Source organism: Schistocerca serialis, chromosome 4 (genome assembly GCF_023864345.2).
Source record: "Schistocerca serialis cubense isolate TAMUIC-IGC-003099 chromosome 4, iqSchSeri2.2, whole genome shotgun sequence".
Classification (NCBI taxonomy): domain Eukaryota; kingdom Metazoa; phylum Arthropoda; class Insecta; order Orthoptera; family Acrididae; genus Schistocerca; species Schistocerca serialis.
The window spans coordinates 476,500,937-476,526,582 of NC_064641.1; the positions used below are offsets into that span (position 1 = coordinate 476,500,937).

General features: G+C 40.9%; 1 protein-coding gene across 2 annotated transcripts in view; it reads left to right on the forward strand.

Annotated features, from left to right (window-relative positions):
• LOC126475156 (E3 ubiquitin-protein ligase MARCHF6) overlaps window positions 1-24,165 on the forward strand; it is a 43,521-nt gene extending 19,356 nt beyond the window's left edge. Inside the window, exons 6-9 of one of the 2 annotated variants that reach the window (XM_050102775.1) lie at window positions 8,432-8,653; window positions 9,845-10,534; window positions 11,310-11,684; window positions 22,988-24,165. In XM_050102775.1, coding sequence (XP_049958732.1) covers window positions 8,432-8,653; window positions 9,845-10,534; window positions 11,310-11,684; window positions 22,988-23,101 — 1,401 coding nt within the window. In that variant the 3' untranslated portion in view covers window positions 23,102-24,165. The remainder of the gene's footprint in view (window positions 1-8,431; window positions 8,654-9,844; window positions 10,535-11,309; window positions 11,685-22,987) is intronic. The other variant, XM_050102776.1, reaches the window with a different exon arrangement.
• The last annotated feature ends 1,481 nt before the right edge of the window (window positions 24,166-25,646 follow it).

Consider the following 25,646-nt stretch of genomic DNA (forward strand, 5'->3'; position numbering starts at 1 on the left):
TGATTGGCACAAAATTAGGTTTTACAATTTAAGTGAACCGGTCACTATAAGGTGCAGGGTAAAGGGTTCTTTATAGGTGTAGTGTGGGTAAAATAATTGCTTACATGTTTGATATGTTGGGACCATTCATTACGCAGTTGATGAATTGAGTGGTTCACTAGCAATAAAAATGATAGGAATCATCACTATTGTTTCAGACAATATCTTTCATTGTGCCTAACAGACCAACAAAATAATAAGATAAACACAATTGCTTCATTGCCCAGGCAATACTGCACGGCTTAAGTGTGTGCTTGTTTGGTGGAAAGACTGCGAAGCACAAGAAGAAAGGTGGGGGGGAGGGGGACGATGAAGAGTAGGGGTGGATAGCCTGTATGGGGATGTAGCAAAGCAACTGTGTAGGAGTATGGCACCACTGAGCTTACCCCGCCAAAGGCAGGAGAAGTTACAGGTGACACATGATGAAGTGGAGGAGAGGGTCCGGGAATTAGGCACGGAGTCACAGAGTCTGTGGAGAAAACATTGTGGGTGCAGATTAATGACTAGGAGGTTGAGTTAGAGTGGAGTATGAAAGGGAGTGGAAGACTTGGGGACAGGGATGAAGTTAGGCACGGGAAGGGCTTGCCAAGATCAAGTCCTGATGGTTTATAGGATTGAAGGCTGTTCAAAGGACATTTTACAGCTATGCAATTGAGAAACTGGTGTAGGGGTGGGGAAGGATCCAGATAGCAAGGGTTGTGAAGCAGGCATTGCAGTTGAGTGTGTTGTGCTCAGTGGCATGCTCTCACATTGGGTGGTGAAATTTGCTCTTGGCCATCGTTTGGCAGTGGCAATTTAGATGATGGTTGGTTGGTGGTCACATCCACGTGCAACATTGTGTAAAAGTTCCAGTATAGTTGATGGAAGACATAATTGCTTTCGAAAGATGCCCTGCCTCTGAAGGAGTAGGATATGTCTATGATAGGAGTGGAATGGCATGTGCTGGCTGATTGTGCAGGACAGGTCATCTGTCTTGATCCTGCACAGTGACATAACACATGTATGGAGGGGCCATGAGTGGAGTTCGTATTAGGACAAATCCCCCGTTGCTTCTCTCTTGCCAACCTGTGCACTTGGAGTGTTCTCATTGCTGCTACTTCTTCGCCGCACAGCATGGCACCACTGTCCTCGTGCACCATTGTTGCAAGAAGAGTCATTCATGATCAGACACATTTGATTATTTGTAAGAGGAAGCAAAAATCTTACTAAGACTGTGTTCAAGAAGGTTGCAGGAACTGCTGGCTATTCCAATTGCACAGTAAACAGAACGAAAGAGGGGGAGGAAAACATACCTGCAGGCTCCTCTACTCTCGAAAGAGGCAGAAGAAGAAGAAAATTTAATTTTTTGGCAATATTATGAAACAGTTTGTTATGAGACACAATTTCCATGCAACCCATGTTCATTATTTTACAATGTCAGTATTGTAATAAAAATGTTGTCTTCTCTGCCACATTTTTAGCACTTTTTCGTTTTGAGATTCTCTTCTGGCCATAGGTGATCAGATTTGTTTTGAATTGGTCGAGCATTTTTGTATCTGACAAATTTTTTTTAGTGTCAAATGAGAAAATGTTCTCTTTGAACATCTTTATTTGTTGAATTGTAACAATATTGTGAAAAGGAAAGTTGCTACTCACCATATAGCGAGGTGTTGAGTCGCAGATAGGCTCTACAAACAGACTGTCACAAATATAGCTTTCAGCCAGTAAGGCCTTCATCAAAATTAGACCCCCCCCCCCCCCCCCCCCCACACACACACACACACACACACACACACACACAGACAGTCATAAAAACAACACACACACACACACACACACACACACACACACACACACACACGACTGCAGTCTCAAGCAGCTGAGGCCACACCTCTTTGTGCATATACATTAATACCAGTATACAGCCCTCAGGAATGACAGTAAAGAAATGAAAAGACTATACTACTTTATTGGTTAGGAGACCTGCCTTGGATGGTTAGGCAGGCTGGTGCAAGTGTTTCTGTTCAATGCCACTTTGCCAACTTATACGTTGATGAACTGATTGGCACAAAATCAGGTTTTACAACTGTAACTGAACCAGTCACTATAATGTGCAAGGTAAAGAGTACTTCATAGGTGGAGTGTGGGAAAATAATTGCTTCAGCATCTCCGCCATATAGTTAGTAGAAATTTTCTTTTTCACAATATTGTTGCATTCCATCCTGGATTTTCCATTGTTGATATATTTGCTGAATTATTGGTCGTACAGACATAACCCATTAATTCAATCATTAGCCGACTTGCTAGATGTAGCTTATAAGTTTCTTGAGATGTGCATTTGAGTGAAAGCTTGAGCTGTCAAAATCCATCTCCTGTACTGTGTACTGCTCTTTCGGGCTAGAGACCCCACCACCCCTGGTGCCCCTTCCTCTACCACAGATACAGACCAAATTATTTTGTGCCAACTTTAATAACTGGGGTGTTCTTTTGCAGCTGGTTTGTGTGTGTGTGTGTGGGGGGGGGGGGGGGGGGGTTGGTAACTTTGTGTGCCCTGTCCACACGTTTCACCAAGAAGAAAAATGTAGGCACACTGCAGAGACTATTTTTGAATTAAATGAAAGGTACATTAAAGGTACATCTAAAGTGCTGCATGAGGAAGGAAGAATGATTTGGAGGAAATGAGAAATTGTAGGTGCCTGTAGGTTTGGAGTCTATTAGTGGAAATTTCAACTCTATGTATGCCTTGAAGATATCAGCAGCACTGTTTCTGAGAGTAGTAGGGGCAAAAGACTTAACATTAGAGAAGTTGTAAAACTGTTGTTTGCATAGTAAAATAGCCACAAAGGATTGAACTTGTGTGCTAAGTTGTCACTAAGAACACAATTAAGACAAAATTTTGCTAGCTTTCCAGTCATGTTTGAGTGAAGTGTTACCATGTTGGCATATATTGTGTTTAAATTATAATTGCTGTTACTTTTAAGTTTTTAATTGCTGCCTCCCAATATCTTCAGTAACCGCATAGTTAACTTTACTGGAAATCTTAAAACTGTTATATTTTCTTAAGTTTGTCAGTTAATTGAAAGTATTTTGGGTTAAATCCATTTATATTGCTCCTTCAAATAGAAAGAGATAACACTTCATTAGAATGTGAATTCGTACATCAGCAATAACATTACATGCACTCTTGTAACATTGTTTCATATACGATAGTTCACTACTGATCTGATGGATAGAATCAGAACTTTGTTTCTCGTGTAATGTCGCTCTCATTGTCATGGAAGGCACTGTTCTGCGGCACACATCACTTTTCTGAGCCGGGACGTGAATGCGTGGAATAAGTACCCCACCAGCAGGTACCGCAGTTCATAGCAAAAACTGCCATCATCACAGGGCCTTGGAGAGCACTGTTCATGTTTAGTAGAGTGCAAGCACAAATGATGATAATCTTCCCAACAGCTTGTGCATCTAAACTAGTTAACTAATAAAAATAGTTCCGCTATGTTGATCATCATTTGTTGCCCAGGAACACATTGGATAAGACATTGTTTTTCCAAAGTGATAAGTTACACCACAAAAGTTAGAGGGATGCCCCTAATCCACACCCACACATCCTACACGGCGTGCCACCATTGCACAAACACTCCATCTTGAATGGGGAGAGGGGTTGTAGCAGGCGAAGTGGGCAAGGGGGGGAGGAGGTAGGGAATGGGACGGATCTTTGGGGAGGGGTGCGTGAGGGTTAGGAGGGAGAGGCAGCAGGTACACAGCATAGGAATGTGGCACCAGTGAGCTCACTCTGGATGCAGGCAGGGTGGATTGCAAGCAATGCAAAGTGATGTGGAAGAGTGGACTGGGAGAGGATGTTGAACACAGTAAGAGGAGGAACTGTAGTAAAGAGTGTGTGGTGCAGGATGGGTAAATTTGGGGAAATGGGCAGGGGTATGAGTGGATGTGGATGTGGAGCAGGGACCAGCAGATTGAGACCTGGAGCATTACTTTTATTGATGAATAGGTTGTGGGGAAAGTTGTAAAGCAGTCATTGAAATCACACATGTTGTGCTCAGCAGTGTGTTCTGCCACTATGTGGTCTGCTCTGCTTTTGGCCACAGTGTGATGAGGCCACTCATTTGGGGGACAGCTGGTAGAAAGTCATGCCCACATAAAATGCAGTCCAGAAATTACAACAGAGCTGGTAAATGACGCTATTCCATTCGTAGGTGGGCTCTTCCTCTGACAGGATTGGAGTAGGATGAGCTGAGTGGTTGTCTCTTCTTGCACCTGGGACCTCCACAGGGGAATGGCTTATGTTGCAAGAAGTGTGTGCGTATAGTGTACAGATGGGCGTGGATGTTGTGTAGATTGGGTGGGTGCTGGAATACTTCTTTTGGCGGCGGGGGGGGGGGGGGGGGCGGATTTGCTTTGGGAAGGACTGTTGGTTGGACTACTCACCTCATTTTCAGACACAATAAGTAGTTGAAGCACTGGTGAAAGATATGGTACTGGGGAGATAAGGAGAGGGGGGGAGGGGGGGGGGGGAGAGATGAGCCGGCCACTGTGGTGAAGCGGTTCTAGGCGCTTCAGTCCAGAACCACGTGGCTGCTATGGTCGCAGGTTCGAATCCTGCCTCGGGCATGGATGTGTGTGATGTCCTCTAGGTTAGTTAGGTTTAAGTAGTTCCAAGTCTAGGAGACTGATGACCTCACTGTTAAGTCCCATAGTGCTTAGAGCCATTTGATTTTTGGAGGAGAGATGACAATCCTTTGCAGCAGATTTCTGGGAACGATTGGAGGATTAGGGGTGTATGTGGATAGGTCATGTCTGCAAAGGCCTTAGTAAGGTCGTCAGTATATAGGATATACGATATCTCATCACTGCAAATGCACTGTCCATGTGTTGTCAGACCATACGACATCTCTTTTTGGAAGGGGTGGCAGCTGTCAAATCGCACTTACTGTTGATGGTTTGTGGGCTCAGTATGGACAGAGATTTGGATAGACACTGTAGAGGGGTGAGGTAAATGTCCAGGAATGTGGATCTACAGACTGAGGAGAACTGGGTGAAATGGATAGGAGAAGAGGATGTGGCTTGGAGGGGGGGGGGGGGGTAGTCTCTCTTGGCACTGGGTCCAGATTATGATGATGATATCAGTTAACTGAACCAGACATGAGAACTGGGATTTGGGGTATGTAGGAAGGTATCAACTGGGAAGAAATAGTTATAATACTAACAAGATTTACATATCTTTTCTTCCTCATTTGCACTTCATTTGTGTGCATGTGATTTATGGGCACTCAGCAGTAAGTTTATCAGTACTCTTGCAGCTTGTTTACAACGCATTTGTGCATAAGAATGGATTTGTTATTGTAATGAGTGAAACACTTTTCTCCGCTTGATTTCTTGACAGTTCTTTTCATCGAAATTGTTTCTCACATCACAACACATTACAAAACTGAGTGCAAGGTGTTTCAATAACATAAGACTTGAACAAAAGAATAAAACACAACAATTTTATCACTGTGTGGTTACTTACCAAGAATAAGAGACCTGTTGAACCTCACATGACCTGCAGTTTGCACACTTTCTATTTATAACCTAGTTGTTTGTGGCAGAACCTTCTCCAAAATACTTTTTTTTAATTACTGCAATTTTATAATTAGAGCATATAAATTTTAACAAAAATATGTATTTTGGAAAACTACTATTTTTGTGTTCCAATAATATACTAGCAATTTAAATTATTTTCGAATTCATAATCGAAGACTCTAGAATTTGAAACTTTATTTGTTTAACAAAATTTCAAACAAAAGATTTTTAAACAAAACTTATTATTTCTTTAGGTGGAAACAGAATTACACAATTGAAAAGTAAAAATTAATCTAAAAAGCTTCGTCTATGTAGAAAATTGGATGACCCTTACTTTGTTTCTCTTGTAATTTTGTGATTTCTCTTTAAATAACATGCTTCTTATGAAACTAACATCATTTAAAATACCTAAATACTGAACAATAAATTTCAATCCAATACATTTTAAAGAAAATTCTTAAAATTTCAGAAATTCACATGTCACTTACATATTAATAGATTGTATAACAAAGAATTATTCTGTTGAATAAATAACTAGTTCCTAGTTTATGTTTCTAATTACCTCATCTATGTCTAAAATAACCAATGATGTGACAGACATTTGTTGGTAGATATGTATTGCACAGGGAGCCAAAGGCTATTTACAATTTGTACAGAAGCCAGATGGCAGTTATGAGTTGAGGGGCACGAAGGGGAAGCAGTGGTTGAGAAGGGAGTGAGACAGGGTTGTAACCTATCCCTGATGTTACTCAGTCTTTGTTACTCATTTATATTAAGCAGTCAGTAAAGGAAACAAAAGAAAAATTTGGAGTAGGAATTAAAATCCAAGGAGAAGAATAAAAACTTTGAGGTTCGCCGATGACATTGGAATTCTGTCAGAGACAGCAAAGGACTTCGAAGAGCAGTTGAACGGAATGGACAGTGTCTTGAAAGGAGGATATAAGATGAACATCAGCAAAAGCAAAATGAGGATAATGGAATGTAATCAAATTAAATCAGGTGATGCTGAGGGAATTAGATTAGGAAATGAGACACTTAAAGTAGTAGATGAGTTTTGCGATGTGGGGAGCAAAATAACTGATGATGGTCGAAGTAGAGAAGATATTAAATCTAGACTGGCTGTGACAATGAAAGCATTTATGAAGAAGAGAAATTTGTTAACATCGAGTATAGGTTTAAATGTCAGCAAGTCTTTCCTGGAAGTATTTGTATGGAGTGTAGTCATGTACAGAAGTGAAACATGGGGACAAATAGCTTAGACAAGAAGAGAATAGAAGCTTTCAAAATGTAGTGCTACAGAAGAATGCTTAAGATTATATGGCAGATCACGTAACAAATGAGGAGTTATTGAATAGAAATGGGGAGAAGAAGAATTTGTGGCACAACTTAACAAGAAGAAGGGGTCGGTTGGTAGGGCACGTTTTGAAGCATCAAGGGATCACCAATTTAGTATTGGAGGGAAGTGTGGAGGGTAGAAATCATGGAGGGAGACCAAGAGATGAATACACTAAGCAGATTCAGAAGGATGAAGGCCCCCAAAACAAATGTTCGTATTAGTTAAAACGCACTTCGAATGAAACTGTTACTTTTGTGTGATCATCTGTAGCATGTCATACACATTTAAGTAGGATGTGTAGTAAAGCTAACAAAGTTTTCAATCATGTGTGCCTATATCCTTGGCACCTCAACTATTCAGTACGTTGTCGTCGTTACTCCTGTAATAATTTATACCCTATCAAGAACTTCCCATTACCAGATGTAATTGATGTGCCACTCAGCAGGAAATATAGTAACTACTTTTTTTTAAGAAATTTGAAAATAGATAATGATTTGTAGCACATGTTCTTAGGTATCAACAGCTACTTTTGATTTTTAAGTTTTAGTAATGTGCTCATCATAAGATTTATGTTGTCATCACATGTACAAAATTGCACTCAGTGGCTTTGTTTACTGTTCCTGTGGCCAAGAAGTATGGTCTGCCTAACTGCCGTACCCTTGTCAGAATTAGGTGTGAACAGTTAAGCTGCCACTAGATGTGTGTAATGCTGTTTCATGCAGTGTATCATGCTACTGGTGTGTATCAACATTTATGCAGCTCATCAATTCAGAAGATCTTTTAGCCTGTCCTCCACACATTGTAGGCCATAGTATTGCATTTTGAAGTGTCCTGAGAGTGTGGCCCTGATTTGGTATTGATCAAAGGCACAGTGATTTCACGTGTCATACAAGTTGTGTGTAACTAGCACTCTCATACGCAAACGTAAAAGTGGCTTAACACTCCTACATAACTGTCTCATATGAAATTGTTTACCAGTCTGTTTGAAAAGCCTTTTTGCTATCTATGCTGCTAATAAATTATGTGAGTGTAATGATCTACAATTTTCAAAATACTCTGTGAAAATGGCAAAGTGCAACAAAAAGCAAGGTTGCAGTGAAATGAAAAGTGCACAAAGAAAAGTAAGAGTAAGAAATAAAGAGCATACTTGGAAGGTGAGGCGGAAGCTGTCATTCTTGCAGGCTTCCCTGTGGCCAGTCTCATTAAGTTGAAATGGATCCGTTTACTTTCTGGTGTAGTTACAGTATTGTTTCATATTCTCATAAAATGACATTGTCAGTACAACAAGTGGATTTTACTTATGGCTCAACTCATAAGCCCGGAAATACACTCTCAAGCAAGAAAAAAATGTGATTTTTCAGCTGTAATAACATTTTGGTTTAACAGTGAGAAATAGTTCTCATCTTTTAAGATTTAATTTTTATTGTATGTTTAGAATGGTTCAGAAGATTGATGACCTTACATGTCTCATAATAAATACTTTCTTGCTTCCAGGAGATGATCCATCTACCAATATTAAGGCATGTGCGCAGGCTGCTTGCATCAGCAGTTATTTTTGGAACAGCTGTATTGTTAATGCTGTGGTTACCAGTAAGAATACTAAGAGCTGTATGGCCAAGCTTCCTGCCATACACTGTTGCTCTGCAGACGGAGACTCAAGTGAATGAACTGTCGCTGGAGCTGTTGCTACTCCAGGTAGCAGTTTGTCTCCAGACAGTAAATATTTGATATGCTGCAATCATTGATATTTTAGATAGTATTATGCAAAAATTGTGTAGCATCTTGAACACATGCTTCAAACTGATTTTAGTGATATTTCATTGCTAATTGTGCATCTGTCTTTTAGTTCTGCACAATAGCAGTTTGTATTTTCAAAGGCTTCTTTGTGACCTCTCTCCTGCTGTGTATCCTAATACTGTCTTACAGAGACAGTAGTTTATCACTAGAAATAATATATTCATTCAGTCCTTCTCCTATACAAAAATTTGAAATATGATGGTGTTTATTGCGTCTTTTTAACATTTTTACAGCATAAAAGGCATAAAAATTATTGCTTACTGAGTACACATGCATATTGTAAATGTTTGCAAGTTATTGTAGACATAATTAGAATTATGAACACTTGTTATTTTAATGATTGTTTTGGGTTAGGACTGTCTGAATGAAATTGAATAAAGTATTTGGTTTGACGAGTTTTTTTTCACCTCAGTATATTAAGGCATGATACACAGTTGTGTGTGTTGATATTGTTCTCCATGTGCTTCTGCTGTACTGCTGGTGAAACTGTTGTCTGCCTGTTGCGCTAAAAATGATTTTCAGCATGGGACACAAACTGCAAATACGTTCTTCCATAGGTGGTAAAGCGAGTGTGCTTGCATGCACATGCACATAATTTATATCGTGTGTTCTTACTGCTGCAGGCAGAACAACGGCTTCATCAGCAGTACAGCAAGGGCAAATATAGCACAATATAAAAACACATGCACATGAAAAGGCCATGGATGCTTTCTTAACAAAATGAGGCAAAGCAAATATTGCCTTTATTCAGTTGCATACAGACACTCATAGCCCGAAACTCACTAAAACAATATTAATGGCAATGGTATGACAACATTAAAGAAGTATCTACTCTATGTTCATGTCAGTACGCAGTTATGGTATTGAAATATGGTAAGGAAAAGTGTTGGGATTGTTCGTTTTCTAACTGTTTTACTGTAAGACAGTTTTACTTCATTGTTGTGTATACGTAGCCAAACACTATTGAAATTCAACTGTTAGTTGCTTCCAATTCAGATGGCATTAATAGCAAAAATATTAGTAGGATATCCATGATATCACTGATATTATGAAGAAATTGCCTTGCTGTACAAAAAACATCTCATCAAATCATTCCTGTTGTGTTTACAGGTGATACTACCAGCTCTGCTAGAACAGTCACAGACACGAACATGGTTGAAAGCTCTTGTACGAGCTTGGTGTTGTGCAGTAGCATGGCTGCTTGATCTGCGACCTTATCTACTGGGTGATGAACGTGACCGTACACCTGCTGGAGGACAACAGCAGCAGCAGCCGCAGCCTGCAGGAGAGCAGGTACCTCTGCCTGCTGCCCTCGCAGGTGGTGGGCTGGGAGCTGCACATCAAGCACTCCTTCAGAGGGATGCACCATCCGGCTTCCAACCATACGAGCGTCCGCGCTGGTTTGCGGCACGACTTGTTGGTCTGCTTGCTTGTGTGTGTGTTACATTAGTCGCAGCCAGTTTGGTTGCCTTGACAGTACCAGTTTGGTTGGGACGTGAAGTTACAGCAATGTGCCTCCCACAACAGCCACCAGGAGTCAGTGCATCACCAATAACAGCAACGCGTCCTGGTACAAATGGTACAGCGAGAGTGCATGAACTGTACACTGCAGCTGCAGGCACATACTTGTGCTGGCTAGTTGCACGTGCTATCGCACTGGCACTCAGTTGGCTGCCACAAGGTCGGGCAGCAATCCTAAGTTGTTTACGACAATGGTGTATCTATGGTGCCCGTGCTGTGGCAGCCTGCTCTATCCTACTTGGTTTAGTCCCACTGTTGTTTGGCCTTCTGCTGGAGCTGGTAAGTTTTCACTCCTTTGCAACTCTAATTTTCTTCCCCCTCTTTGTGCTGAACATTTTTTCTTGTGAAAGAATAATTTTCAGTAATATTACTGACATATTTAAGTATGATTTTTTTAAATTTCTGTATGATTTTTTTAATGGTGTTACTTCTCACTTGTTTCGGTATAGCTTTTCTGTCTCCAATGGTCTTTATTAAAAGTGGACTTAACATTATTACCTTTTTTGGGGTGTTAAATTTTAGAAGTGCTGTCTAAAAGTGTTAACATTAAGCAAAACTGCTTCCAGATTGTCTTCTTGCAATATGAAGGGGATGAAAATGACCTTTTATTAAAGTCTTATATCAGAGGAGAGACAAATTTGTTTCTTTGGTACCCCTCGTTAGTCTGGGGAAAATGAGCAGTTGAGTTACACTAGTGCTCAGCAACAAGATTATTGTAACTTAAGTGAGGCATGTCCTGGTACTAGGAAGTTTGTTAGTTGGGAATTAAATCAGTCTTGCAGAAATCACTTGTTCTTATGAGAAATTATGTAGACACGGTAGGTATGAAAGAGCAACTTACCATGTGTCTGGTGTTCTATCACTCCTTCTCTTCCTCTCAAAGTTACTTTTGTGACATCCCAGTGAGAGTGGTAATAATTTTACTTTAAGTGATTATTCTTTATCCTTTCTGCTGCATTAGTGGCTGAATTCATAATTTGACAAAATTATTAGTTGAGTGGCACTTATTTCCTTTAAGTAAAAATCATTATGTAACACCGATCTTTCTTTACAGGTTGTAGTGGTTCCTCTAAGAGTACCACTGGATCAGACACCAGTCCTTTTTGTGTGGCAGGACTGGGCACTAGGTGTTCTGTATACAAAAATTGCATGTGCAATTATAATGATGGGTCCAGAGTGGCACGTGCGTCGTGCTATTGAGCGCACATATAGGGATGGTATACGTGATATGAACTTGGGATTTGTTATGCGTGAGTTGGCAGCACCTATTATCTCTTGTTTAGGGCTGGCATTAGCAGTGCCCTATGTTGTAGCTCATGGCCTAGTGCCATTATTTGTAGCCAATCCACAGCTGCGCAATCTGATTGCAAGGCGACTATATCCATTCCTGCTGCTCGTTTCACTCACAGCAGGAATTATAGTTTTCCAGGTAAGAAAAACTTTTATCTCTATTTTAATTTAAAATTAATTTTTGTTATATGTGCTCTATTGTAAAAGGGTAAATGGTATTGGGGAGGACGTACAAGAGCTCACCACCACCCCCACCACCACCAACACCAACAACTTAAATCTAGCTTGTGAGAGATAGTCATAAAGTTTAATTATCACTTCAAAAAATAGTTACATATAGGCACTTGCCTTTAGTACTGGTACTCAGTAAAATGCCTACTCCACAATACCGTAGCACACCAGTAGAAGAGGCAGAACGAAATTGTGCAGCCCATTGGTGAACTGAAGAATTTTGTGTGAATTAAATTTCTGAATAGGAAGGAGAACAATGCTGCAGCAGTGCATGTGGAGTTGGTGGCAGTGTATGTTAATGGTGCACAATGATATGACACAGTGGTAAGATAGTACAGACACTTCTGTTGTGGTTACACAAGTACAAATGATAAACAGTGAAGTGTTAGAGCTATGTCTGTGAAAAAAAGGAACTGCTAGAGAAGTGAAGACCTCGGTTCTCAATGACCTGCTTAACACAATTGAGACTATTAGTGGAAGAAGTGAAAGTCATTCGCGGATCAGTTTTCGATGTTTTGCATGACATTTTGAACATGAGGTCCTGGGATCTGCAACCACTCACATACATTCCAAATGTTAGCAGAAATATTGCAACTATGTCAGGCTAATTCAGATAACTACTTTGGCCAGCTAATCTCCATGCACAATTTCTGGATATATTCTGTTACACTGAGTCAAAGAAACAACACAGTTGGTGGTAATGTGTGAATTCAGTATCACTGAAATAGGCAGAGACTCAGCTGTTGTTGGGCAAGGTGTTGCTAAGTGTTTTGTGGGAATGCCGTGGTGTGTGGTACTAAACAGATGACGCTTGTAAGGGGCAGACCATCACAGAAGCTACTACCGAATATGACAAAGTTATGACAGTCCATCAAGACAAAGCATTGTGGGAAAGGGCTGCTTTGCTCCACAACAATGCCCCAGCTTATTCTGCACAGGAGCAAAGTTTTGTCTTCCTCTGTCTGCTCTCACTGTACCTCATATGGCATTCAGTGACTTCTTTTCTCAGTTGAAGGAACTGTTGTGTGGCGGGCATTCTCAGAGTGACAAGAAGGTGCTTTCCAAGTGGAAATTTTCCTGAACCGCCGAAATACACTTCTACAACCAAGGTCTCCATCTGTTATTTGGGGGAACTGCAACTGCTGTGTTCAGATGCAGGCTGAGTTGGCATCCCTTCGCTCCCAGCTTCAGGCAGTGTTGGCTTCGGTCACACAGCTTGAGGCTGTTGCCAATGGGCATCACTGTGGGGGTCCGGATGGGGGTTTGTCGGGGACGGCCAGCTCGTCCCACGCATCCCCTGATCGGACTACGACTGTGGTTGCCCGGGATACTGCCCGCATTGAGGCTGATCCCTCACCTGTGGTAGAGTGGGAGGTCGTTTCAAGGTGTGGCAGGGGGCGAAAGGCATTCCGGAGGGCTGAACGGAAAGCCTCTCCAGTTTGTCTGACGAACCAGTTTCAGGCTCTGTCTCAGGCTGATACTGATCTTCGGCCTGACATGGCTGCTTGTCCTGTTCCAGAGGTTGCCCCTCAGTCTGCAAGATCCGGGCAGTCGCAGAGGGTGGGCTTACTGGTAGTTGGGAGCTCCAACGTCAGGCGCGTAATGGGGCCCCTTAGGGAAATGGCAGCAAGAGAGGGGAAGAAAACCAATGAGCACTCCATGTGCATACCGGGGGGAGTCATTCCAGATGTGGAAAGGGTCCTTCCAGATGCCATGAAGGGTACAGGGTGCACCCATCTGCAGGTGGTCGCTCATGTCGGCACCAATGATGTGTGTCGCTATGGATCGGAGGAAATCCTCTCTGGCTTCCGGCGGCTATCTGATTTGGTGAAGACTGCCAGTCTCGCTAGCGGGATGAAAGCAGAGCTCACCATCTGCAGCATCGTCGACAGGACTGACTGCGGACCTTTGGTACAGAGCCGAGTGGAGGGTCTGAATCAGAGGCTGAGACGGTTCTGCGACCGTGTGGGCTGCAGATTCCTCGACTTGCGCCATAGGGTGGTGGGGTTTCGGGTTCCGCTGGATAGGTCAGGAGTCCACTACACGCAACAAGCGGCTACACGGGTAGCAGGGGTTGTGTGGCGTGGGCTGGGCGGTTTTTTAGGTTAGATGGCCTTGGGCAAGTACAGAAAGGGCAACAGCCTCAACGGGTGCGGGGCAAAGTCAGGACATGCGGGGACCAAGCAGCAATCGGTATTGTAATTGTCAACTGTCGAAGCTGCGTTGGTAAAGTACCGGAACTTCAAGCACTGATAGAAAGCACCGAAGCTGAAATCGTTATAGGTACAGAAAGCTGGCTTAAGCCAGAGATAAATTCTGCCGAAATTTTTACAAAGGTACAGACGGTGTTTAGAAAGGATAGATTGCATGCAACCGGTGGTGGAGTGTTCATCGCTGTTAGTAGTAGTTTATCCTGTAGTGAAGTAGAAGTGGATAGTTCCTGTGAATTATTATGGGTGGAGGTTACACTAAACAACCGAACTAGGTTAATAATTGGCTCCTTTTACCGACCTCCCGACTCAGCAGCATTAGTGGCAGAACAACTGAGAGAAAATTTGGAATACATTTCACATAAATTTTCTCAGCATGTTATAGTCTTAGGTGGAGATTTCAATTTACCAGATATAGACTGGGACACTCAGATGTTTAGGACGGGTGGTAGGGACAGAGCATCGAGTGACATTATACTGAGAGCACTATCCAAAAATTACCTCGAGCAATTAAACAGAGAACCGACTCGTGGAGATAACATATTGGACCTACTGATAACAGACCCGAACTTTTCGACTCTGTATGTACAGAACAGGGAATCAGTGATCATAAGGCCGTTGCAGCATCCCTGAATATGGAAGTTAATAGGAATATAAAAAAAGGGAGGAAGGTTTATCTGTTTAGCAAGAGTAATAGAAGGCAGATTTCAGACTACCTAACAGATCAAAATGAAAATTTCTGTTCCGACACTGACAATGTTGAGTGTTTATGGAAAAAGTTCAAGGCAATCGTAAAATGCGTTTTAGACAGGTATGTGCCGAGTAAAACTGTGAGGGACGGGAAAAACCCACCGTGGTACAACAACAAAGTTAGGAAACTACTGCGAAAGCAAAGAGAGCTCCACTCCAAGTTTAAACGCAGCCAAAACCTCTCAGACAAACAGAAGCTAAACGATGTCAAAGTTAGCGTAAGGAGGGCTATGCGTGAAGCGTTCATTGAATTCGAAAGTAAAATTCTATGTACCGACTTGACAGAAAATCCTAGGAAGTTCTGGTCTTACGTTAAATCAGTAAGTGGCTCGAAACAGCATATCCAGACACTACGGGATGATGATGGCATTGAAACAGAGGATGACACGCGTAAAGCTGAAATACTAAACACCTTTTTCCAAAGCTGTTTCACAGAGGAAGACCGCACTGCAGTTCCTTCTCTAAATCCTCGCACAAACAAAAAAATGGCTGACATCGAAATAAGTGTCCAAGGAATAGAAAAGCAACTGGAATCACTCAATAGAGGAAAGTCCACTGGACCTGACGGGATACCAATTCGATTCTACACAGAGTACGCGAAAGAACTTGCCCCCCTTCTAACAGCCGTGTACCGCAAGTCTCTAGAGGAACGGAGGGTTCCAAATGATTGGAAAAGAGCACAGATAGTCCCAGTCTTAAAGAAGGGTCGTCGAGCAGATGCGCAAAACTATAGACCTATATCTCTTACGTCGATCTCTTGTAGAATTTTAGAACATGTTTTTTGCTCGCGTATCATGTCATTTCTGGAAACCCAGAATCTACTATGTAGGAATCAACATGGATTCCGGAAACAGCGATCGTGTGAGACCCAACTCGCCTTATTTGTTCATGAGACCCAGAAAATATTAGATACAGGCTTCCAGGTAGATGCTATTTTTCTTGACTTCCGGAAGGCGTTCGATACAGTTCCACACTGTCGCCTGATAAACAAAGTAAGAGCCTACGGAATATCAGACCAGCTGTGTGGCTGGATTGAAGAGTTTTTAGCAAACAGAACACAGCATGTTGTTATCAATGGAGAGACCTCTACAGACGTTAAAGTAACCTCTGGCGTGCCACAGGGGAGTGTTATGGGACCATTGCTTTTCACAATATATATAAATGACTTAGTAGATAGTGTCGGAAGTTCCATGCGGCTTTTCGCGGATGATGCTGTAGTATACAGAGAAGTTGCTGCATTAGAAAATTGTAGCGAAATACAGGAAGATCTGCAGTGGATAGGCACTTGGTGCAGGGAGTGGCAACTGATCCTTAACATAGACAAATGTAATGTATTGCGAATACATAGAAAGAAGGATCCTTTATTGTATGATTATATGATAGCGGAACAAACACTGGTAGCAGTTACTTCTGTAAAATATCTGGGAGTATGCGTACGGAACGATTTGAAGTGGAATGATCATATAAAATTAATTGTTGGTAAGGCGGGTACCAGGTTGAGATTCATTGGGAGAGTGCTTAGAAAATGTAGTCCATCAACAAAGGAGGTGGCTTACAAAACACTCGTTCGACCTATACTTGAGTATTGCTCATCAGTGTGGGATCCGTACCAGGTCGGGTTGACGGAGGAGATAGAGTAGATCCAAAGAAGAGCGGCGCGTTTCGTCACCGGGTTATTTGGTAACCGTGATAGCGTTACGGAGATGTTTAATAAACTCAAGTGGCAGACTCTGCAAGAGAGGCGCTCTGCATCGCGGTGTAGCTTGCTCGCCAGGTTTCGAGAGGGTGCATTTCTGGATGAGGTATCGAATATATTGCTTCCCCCTACTTATACTTCCCGAGGAGATCACGAATGTAAAATTAGAGAGATTAGAGCGCGCACGGAGGCTTTCAGACAGTCGTTCTTCCCGCGAACCATACGCGACTGGAACAGGAAAGGGAGGTAATGACAGTGGCACGTAAAGTGCCCTCCGCCACACACCGTTGGGTGGCTTGCAGAGTATCAATGTAGATGTAGATGTAGAAAAAGAGTCACACAGAATATGTAAAGGAGAACTAACATAACCACTAGGTTTCATGGTTGGCACTTCAACTTCTTAATGTGATAATTAAAATGTTGATTACCCATTGTACTTTTCCAAACTGAACATATGTATGATCATACAATGCAGACTTTCATGGCTAGTATTTTAGCTGCGGTCAAAAGCATATTTCTGTGCAAATGTTGCAGGCTTCATCAGAGGCTATAAAGATTTAAATCAGCTCAGCAAGGCCTATTGTTTGTTTGTTTGTTTGTATCTCTGCATTTGGAACTGTACATATTTTATCCTTATGTTGTTATTATCATCTTCATCATTATTATTTAAAATGAACATTAGCAATCTGAAATGCTCACTCTGCAGTGTAGTGTGTGCTGATATGAAACTTCCTGGCAGACTAAAACTGTGTGCCGGACCAAGCCTCGAACTCAGGATCCTTGCCTTTCGTGGGCAAGTGCTTGACTGACCAAGCTACCCATGCATGACTCACAACTTTTCCTCACAGGTTCACTTCCGCCAGTACCTCATTTCCTAACAAAGTTCTCTTGTGAAACTTGCAAGGCTTGAAAGGTAGGAGGCAAGTTACTGATGGAAGTGAAGCTGTGAGGACAGGTCATGAGTCTTGATGGGTAGCTCAGTCGGTAGAGCACTTGCCCGGCGAAGGTCCCAAGCTTGTCTCGGTCTGACACACAGTTGTAATCTGCCAGAAAGTTTCAACATTAGCAATATCTGTCTTTATGATACAGCTTAGACCACGAACATTGCAGCACCTTGAAGATGGTAGGCAGCAAACAACAAATTGTCGTGAAGTGTATTACATGCTTGTAAATGCAAATGGTGAGCATTTCAGTTCAACTGCACAATATAGGTAGGAGTGACACCATCTAAATTCTCCATATAATGAAAGATTATGCAGTGGATTTCTCCTTCTGAAATAATGTTTGAATGTTTGTTTCTGAGAAGATCTTGTTATGCCTCATGTAAGAACAACAAATGTCTACCAGCATTTGTTAGACTTCACAGTGGTAGTACTTTAGGCTCTCGAGACTGTGTTTTATAATTCCTTGGTAGTGCTAGTTGTCTTGGTTGTATCACATTATTGGTACATGAGTATGGCACTGATGGATTTAGGAGAGCCATTCTCAACACCATGCAGGATTTCTGCAAATATCCACATTGACAGTATACCAGTTTCTGGAGCACGATTGACTGGCAGCAAGGTGACCATTGTTGTGGCAGAGAGAGGCTTTGACAGTGGTGCGCCCAGCAAGAACGCAACACACAGAGTTTCCGTCAACTGCTCCATTATCTTTCCTTCCGCTTTCCTAAAACCTTCTTGACAACTTGGGGTACAGCACCGCCTTGGCTCCGTCCCCGGATCTGCCTGCTCCGTGACCTTTGTCGATTTTCCAAGGATGGTACCCCTTCACTTGTTTATCGTCGGGCATTTGCTGCTCTATGTGCACAAATGACGGACGCCACATTTATTTACACCGACGGCTCGAAAACATCGTTAGGTGTAGAGAGTGCCTATATTGTTGGCGACACCCCAAATCACTTTCGGCTTCCTGACCAGTGTTTGGTTTATACTGCGGAGCTTTACGCTGTTCTCCAGGCTGTCCACTACATCCGCCGCCATCAGCGGATACAGTACGTTATCTGCTCAGATTCTCTCAGCTCTCTCCTCAGTCTCCAAGCTCTTTATCCTGTGCACCCTCTGGTCCACTGGATTCAGGACTGTCTGCACTTGCTCCACCTGGGGAGCGTCTCCGTGGCGTTCCTCTGGCTCCCGGGACACGTTGGTATCTGTGGAAATGAGGCGGCCGATATTGCAGCCAAGGCTGCAGTCTCTCTTCCTCGGCCAACTATTCAATCGATTCCCTTCGCCAATCTACGGAGCGTTTTATGTCGACGTGTTGTTCATTTATGGCACACGCATTGGTCGACACTTACCCATAATAAATTACGGGACGTGAAAGCTGTTCCTTGTGCTTGGACCGCTTCCTCCTGAACGTGTCGTCGGGAGGAGGTAATTTTAACTAGACTCCGGATAGGGCACTGTCTTTTTAGCCATCGACATCTTTTAAGCGGCGATCCTCCCCCACTCTGTCCCCGCTGCTCTCAGCTGTGGACGGTAAGACACCTTTTAATTGAGTGCCCCTATTTTAATCCGTTACGCTCCCGTCTACAGCTATCGCCTGATATATCGTCGATTTTAGCAGATGACACGCGCTCAGCCGACCGCGTTCTCAAGTTTATTAGTGCCAGTGAAATGACGTCAGTCATTTGAAGCTTTTTTTGGGGACAACCAACCCCTTTCTGTAGTGGATTTTTAAGCCTTCCTTCTGCTTTTAGTTTCTCCAATTTTATGGCTTTCGTTCCCATTGCTGCTGGTTTTCAATTTCGATTTTTTACTGTTTCCTAAGTCACGGACCGGGCGCTAATGACCATAGCAGTTTTGCGCCCTAAAACAAAAAAAACACACACACACACACACACACACACACACACACACACACACAGAGTGGCGCCATGTCTTTCCAGGTGGTGTGGTGTCTTGCTCCAAACAAGCCTATATCTTGTCAAAAGGCTTATGACATAGCTGTGTGATCCTGCAAGGCCCAGTGAACTGTGTCTGCCCTCTCAAGCACTGGACACATGGAGCTGTTTAGATTTTCTGTAGCATTATGTGTGGTCGCGTGGAACAAAAACTAGCAGCAATCTCATGGAATGATAATCTGCAATGTTGATAGGGAGCAATTCCACTGCTGCCAAATTAAGATACATGCTTAAACAATACCAGAGAAGGAAAGCCGCTACTCACCATATAGCGGAGATGCTGAGTTGCAATAGGCACAACAAAAAGAATCACACAATTATAGCTTTCAGCCATTAAGGCCTTTGTCAGCAGCACACACACACACACACACACACACACACACACACACACACACATCTGCAGTATGAGACCGCAGCCGTGTGTGCAAGTTGCATTTGATTGTGTGTGTGTGTGTGTGTGTGTGTGTGTGTGTGTGTGTGCGTGTGTGCGTGCGCGTGTGTGCGTGCGCGTGTGTGCGTGCGCGTGTGTGCGTGCGCGTGTGTGCGTGGGTGTACGTGTGTCTACTGCTGACAAAAGCCTTAATGGCCGAAAGCTATAATTGTGTGAATATTTTTGTTGTGCCTATTGCGACTCAGCATCTCCACTATATGGTGAGTAGCAACTTTCCTTCTCTGGTATTGTTACATTCCATCCTGGAATTTCCATTGTTTGATACATGCTTAAAGATGCTTCTCCTTCTTACATGAGAGATACATGATATCCTCATAAACGACTAACAGTCAAGTGCAATTTCTGAGTGAGAGACCCAATTCATAATTTTTTTCCAAAATAAAGATTGCAGATAGTGTTACTCCTACCTGCTTTGTGTGATTGCGGTGAACTGCCAGTAATTTGCATAAAGTAGCATGTTGTTCAATTAATGCCAATGTGACGCTTCTTGCATGCCATCTTCATGATTTTGCAATTTCAGTGGCCAGCAACGTATTTACTAAAGTGGAGAAACAAAGGTTTCAAACAACACTGATGATAGAGCAGTCGCTATTTTTTTATACTAGCACTTCTCAATAGATATGACTCGTGGAATGATTGCTTATTTATGTAATTTGAACTGTTCTTTATAACAGAGTACTCTAAAAGGTGATACTGGGAAGCAGTTGCGGATAAAAAGGCCTAAGTTAATTTGTTCTTTGAGGTTTTCATCAATATACACATAGGTGTGGCAGTCATTTTTATCATGTCATAGGTGTCGTCTCATGATTTCATCAACAATATCAACATCATGAGTTTGTCTTAGAACTTCCACCTGAAAGGCTCTCAAAATTAGTCTTTCCCTCTATTCTCAGGAACTCTTTTACTAAATTTTCCTATGACTTTGTAATGGTTTATTATTGTTGGATATCTTTTATTATCAGCTATTTTTGTATTGTGATCCAAACATTTTATCTGATGTGCTTAGAGTTCTTCCTGTATACTCTGTAGTCCTTATTGAGTTTTATATCTTGATGATTTTGTTGGTGAAATCAAAAAAGAACCAAGACTTAATTTCAATCTAACACTCAGTTGACATTACTGAGAAAGACAGTGTAGTGATTAAGACACTGATCTGAGTTGGGGGAGGGGAGGGGGGGGGGGAGAATAGGATCGAACTGTTTCCAGTCATTCAAATTTTCTTTGCTTTCCTTAAACAGGGTGAATACGCCCCAGGACAATTGGGAAATCTAGGAATTTTTTCATCTGGGGGAAATGCGGGAATTTTTCATTGCTTTAATTTTCAGTTAAATCTTTGTAAATTCAACTAGTAAGAACTAATACTCCTACAAAACATTTTACTTTCGTCCATTGCTGCAAACACTTCAGCAATAAATCATAAACGAGAGAACATCACCAAAATGAAATGCAAATAAAATTTGGTATCTACAATAACAAAACACAGTGCACATGCAAGCACTGTCTGTTTTGCAATTAAAATTCCAAGAGCATACATCTAAGTTGCCATCTGGTGGTAAACATGAGCATGTGTAATTGGTGCAATGTAGTTAAGTTTACATTTGTAAACAGCAAAATATTTTTGGTGACTAACTTTATATGTGAAAATAACAATATTACGAAAAGGAAAGTTGCTGCTCACCGTATAGTGGAGATACTGAGTCGCAGATAGGCACACCAAAAAGACTGTCACAATATAAACCCTCGGCCAACAAGGCCTTTGTCGAAAACCCGTGTGCGCGCACCCCCACCCCCCACACAAACACACGGTTATCAGACTGATAATGCTATTGTTGTTTGCACAAATGATTGTCAGAAAACACAGGAAGACTTGTTTATGTGGAAAAAATGTTTAAGCAGTGTTACATATGGTACTAAATATTTAAATTTAAGTAAATGCTGATGATTCCACATAACTGGAAACAAAACAAGGGTCTTCAAGAATATGTGATATGTTTGTGAGTTTCCATTGTCATAGAAAACTGGAAATCTGTGTGATGCACCATGAACACGTGAAATATATTGATAAGTGAGTGCTGGGTCTTTGATGCACATTAGGAAGTCTAGTAGGGTACAGTTTATTTTTGAATTAAATGATTTTTACCTATTGTAAGATACTTCCCAAGTAATCTTCCAATGAATGATTTCCCCGTGCAGCCTGATTGACATGCTGTTGGATTTGTAAATTATCATTACACAGTATTATGCAGCTTTCAGAAATATCTTTTGAAACACAGTTATTTGCCCCGAGAAGAACTCTTGATATTGTCTCAAGAGTTGGTAATTCACATTCAAATATTGTTATTATTATTATTATTATGTATGTATGTATGTATGTATGTATGTATGTATGTAACAGAACCGATAGCCAATGTAAAGGAATGTGTGACATATCGGGATATGTGCATTGTCATTTTTCCAAAGGAAAATTTAGTTTGTGTGGCTTAGAGGCAAGGTTGCATGGGAAGCATTCCAGTGGGACCTACATTGCAGATCGAAAGAATACACTTGCAGTATAGCAGGGTTTGGGTAAATGTTGGTTTCATAGGTGGCCAGGCTGGGATCTTCAGGGTATGTGTTCGGTGAGACAGCTACCAAACACTGCACCCAACCATGTAGGTAAACAAAGTCGGGAGCAAGCATTGATCCATTGTGACTTGTCTGACATAGCAGACAATTTATCATATTGAAAATCACTGTAGTTCATATGAGTAGTATAGAGTAATATTGTGCATGAAACTTCTCACCAAAGATAAACTCAAGTGTAGTGAATGAGATGCCCTGTCATCAGGTATACTTTTTCTTTAGAATAAATTTATTTGAGAATAATGCAGCTGCAATTCAATTTTTGTCAGCTATTTCCATATTTTACAGTTCGTGCTGCACAGTTGCAAATTAGACTGTTCAGTCTTGCAAAGAATTGTGCATTTTTATTGACCACCTGCTGACATATTTTTGTGTTCATTCAAACAATATTGTGAGAAGGAATGTTGCTACTCACCATATAGCAGAGATGCTATATGGTGAGTAGCAACTTTACTTTTCATAATATTGTTACATTCCATCCTGGATTTTCCATTGTTTGATTTTGTCTTTATTCAAAGCATTTTGTGACTTCACTTTAGTGACATTCAAATATAGTGCATTATGTATAAATTTGTTTCAGATTCGACAGTTTCGGAAACTATATGAACATATTAAGAATGATAAATACCTTGTTGGACGAAGGTTAGTGAACTATGATCATCGTCGTCACAAATCACCCTCCATTCGGCATTAGAAGCTATAGCTGTTGATAATACTATTGCCTTAAATTTGATAGCTTCCGCCATCATCTGCGTGGAGATAACTGAAACCTGAAGAAATTTTCTTAATGATTGTAGAATTAATATATTGAGTGTACATGTTTTGAATAAATGCTTACGTGTATAGTGTGTTTCATGAACTTGTCCAGTTTAGTATTGAAATTACTGACGACAGTTTAAACAACTTTTTCTCACAAATACAATGTGCACATCAGCAATAATACCAACTACTTTAGTATTGTGTTCCCTCATATGAGAATTTTCTTCTTGAAATAGATTTCATACTTCTTGCAGAAACAGTTGTATTTTTTCTGTCACTTTTATCTTTGTTAAAAAATTATAAATTATAGAAATAATTAATTTCTAGTTATGTGAAAAAAATTGTAGTCTCTCTCAAAAACAACCACAACAGATAGTTGTCATCTCAAATATTATTTATTAAGAACTCTCCTGCTTCAAGGCTAGGCTTTTTGACTATAAGACCATTGCCTGGGAATAAAGTACCTATTATTTTTACTATTAATTTTTTAAATACTGAGGCAGATATCAGATAATCTAGTATCAGATGCTATCTGATGTAAATGGTTGAAGACAGTTTTTAAGTTATTTGTTCTTAATTCAAAATGTGAAATGAAATTTCTTCGCTTGCTCATAACTGTACTTTGCCATACTTGTGTATCTGGTTGAAGATGCTTGTATATTATTGTTAATAACTAAAATTTCCCAGTTAATATAAAGACTGTTACAGATCTGGTGTATCTTATCTTTCCATTGTAAATAGCACTAGGTATTTATTACAATATTGTGTTGAGGTTGTGGACACTTGATGTATGAATCATTGAAGTGTTGACTATTGGGCTTCAGAATTTAAGTTTTTGAAGACCATTTTGTAGAAACTCATTCCTAATACGCTAAAGGACTGATTTCAATTACCACTGCAAAAAAACAGAGTACTTGACTGTGCACACAAAAATATTGTCACTTTGTGTATCCAGTCTTCATTCTTCAAATAAACATAATTTTAATTATTATTTGAAAATGTTTGATGCCACTGGAGTACTATTGTTGTTTCACAAATTTTTATTAAAAGTGCTGTGCAGTTGGTGGTGGAGCATTTTTCCTGTGTTTGGGAACAATAACATAAACAGTACAGATAATTACTAAGTGTATTGATCATGTGTAATAGTGCTTAAAGAATATAGACAATAAAGGAAAAAATGGATTGTGAGAAACTATGACACACACACACACACACACACACACACACACACAAAATCGCCAAATCCGGCGAGGGAGTTTCCAGTACTTAAAGAATGTAAGACTAGAAAAGCAAGTGGAGTGTACCTGGGGATGTTGTAAGTTGAAGAAGGCTTAGGAATGTGGTAAAAATGAGATTTTTTATAGGAATAATGTGTAACAAGTCATTGCAATACATTCCTGAAGACAAATAAGACTTATATTGTCCATTTCACAATAAAGATTGTTATTCACCTCCATTTTTGTATGTCAAACTAAAAAACGAATTGTCTTCGATTTCCTTGTGGTAACTGGCATTCATTTTATTTAGTCAGTTGTTAATTTATCAACTTCTTCACTTGGCAAATATTAAGACAATTTTAACTTTTTTTCCCTCCAGGTCAGTATTTTGGTAATGTTGCTGCATTATTCTTTTGTTAGCAATGCATTAAATTCTCGTTAGATTTGCGCACTTCAGCCCTCAGTCTGTTAATGGTCCTCCATGCAATCTTCTTCTTCTTCTTCTTCGCGGATGGATCACTTAGGACCACGCGTAATCAACATTTGTTGGCCTTCCTTTTCGCCCAGTATTCCTTCATAAACAACGAATGGGCTAGCTTTCTTTGCGTACACCATCTGTGTCGGTTAGTTTTTCTCTCTTCTTTCTCAAAACCCCGTGTGTTTGTGATTTTTCTGATTTCATTTCTATCATGTAGATTTGGAGACCCTAATTCTCTCAGGTCTTTTTCTGTCTGTTTGTACCAGTTCGGTCTTGTAGTTTTGTTCTTTAAAAATGTATGGATTTTGTACGTTAACCTGTTTGAGTCCATTCTTTCTAAGTGCCCCATGTATTGGATTCTTCTCATCCGCATTGTGTCTGTTATTTTGGAGATATTTTTATATATTTCTGCATTGGATTTTGGATAATGTACCCCATCTTTAGTTCTTGGTCCTAGGATTTTCCTCATTATCTTACGTTCTTTCACTTCTAATTCCTCTTTTAGTGTTCTGTGTTGAAGGTTTAGTGTCTCAGATGCGTAGAGAGCTTCGGGTCTAATTACTGTTGTATAGTGTCGTATTTTGCAGTTCCACGAGAGACTCTTTTTGTTGTAAATGTTTTTTGTTAACTGAAACGCCATCTCCATTTTCTGGACTCTTGATCTGACAGATTTCTTTTCATTACAATTTTCTGCAGTCCATTCACCTAAATATTTAAATTCTTTTACTCGCGAGATGTAGTTATTACCAATTTTGAGATCAGAAGGTGCATCTTTGATGTCAGTC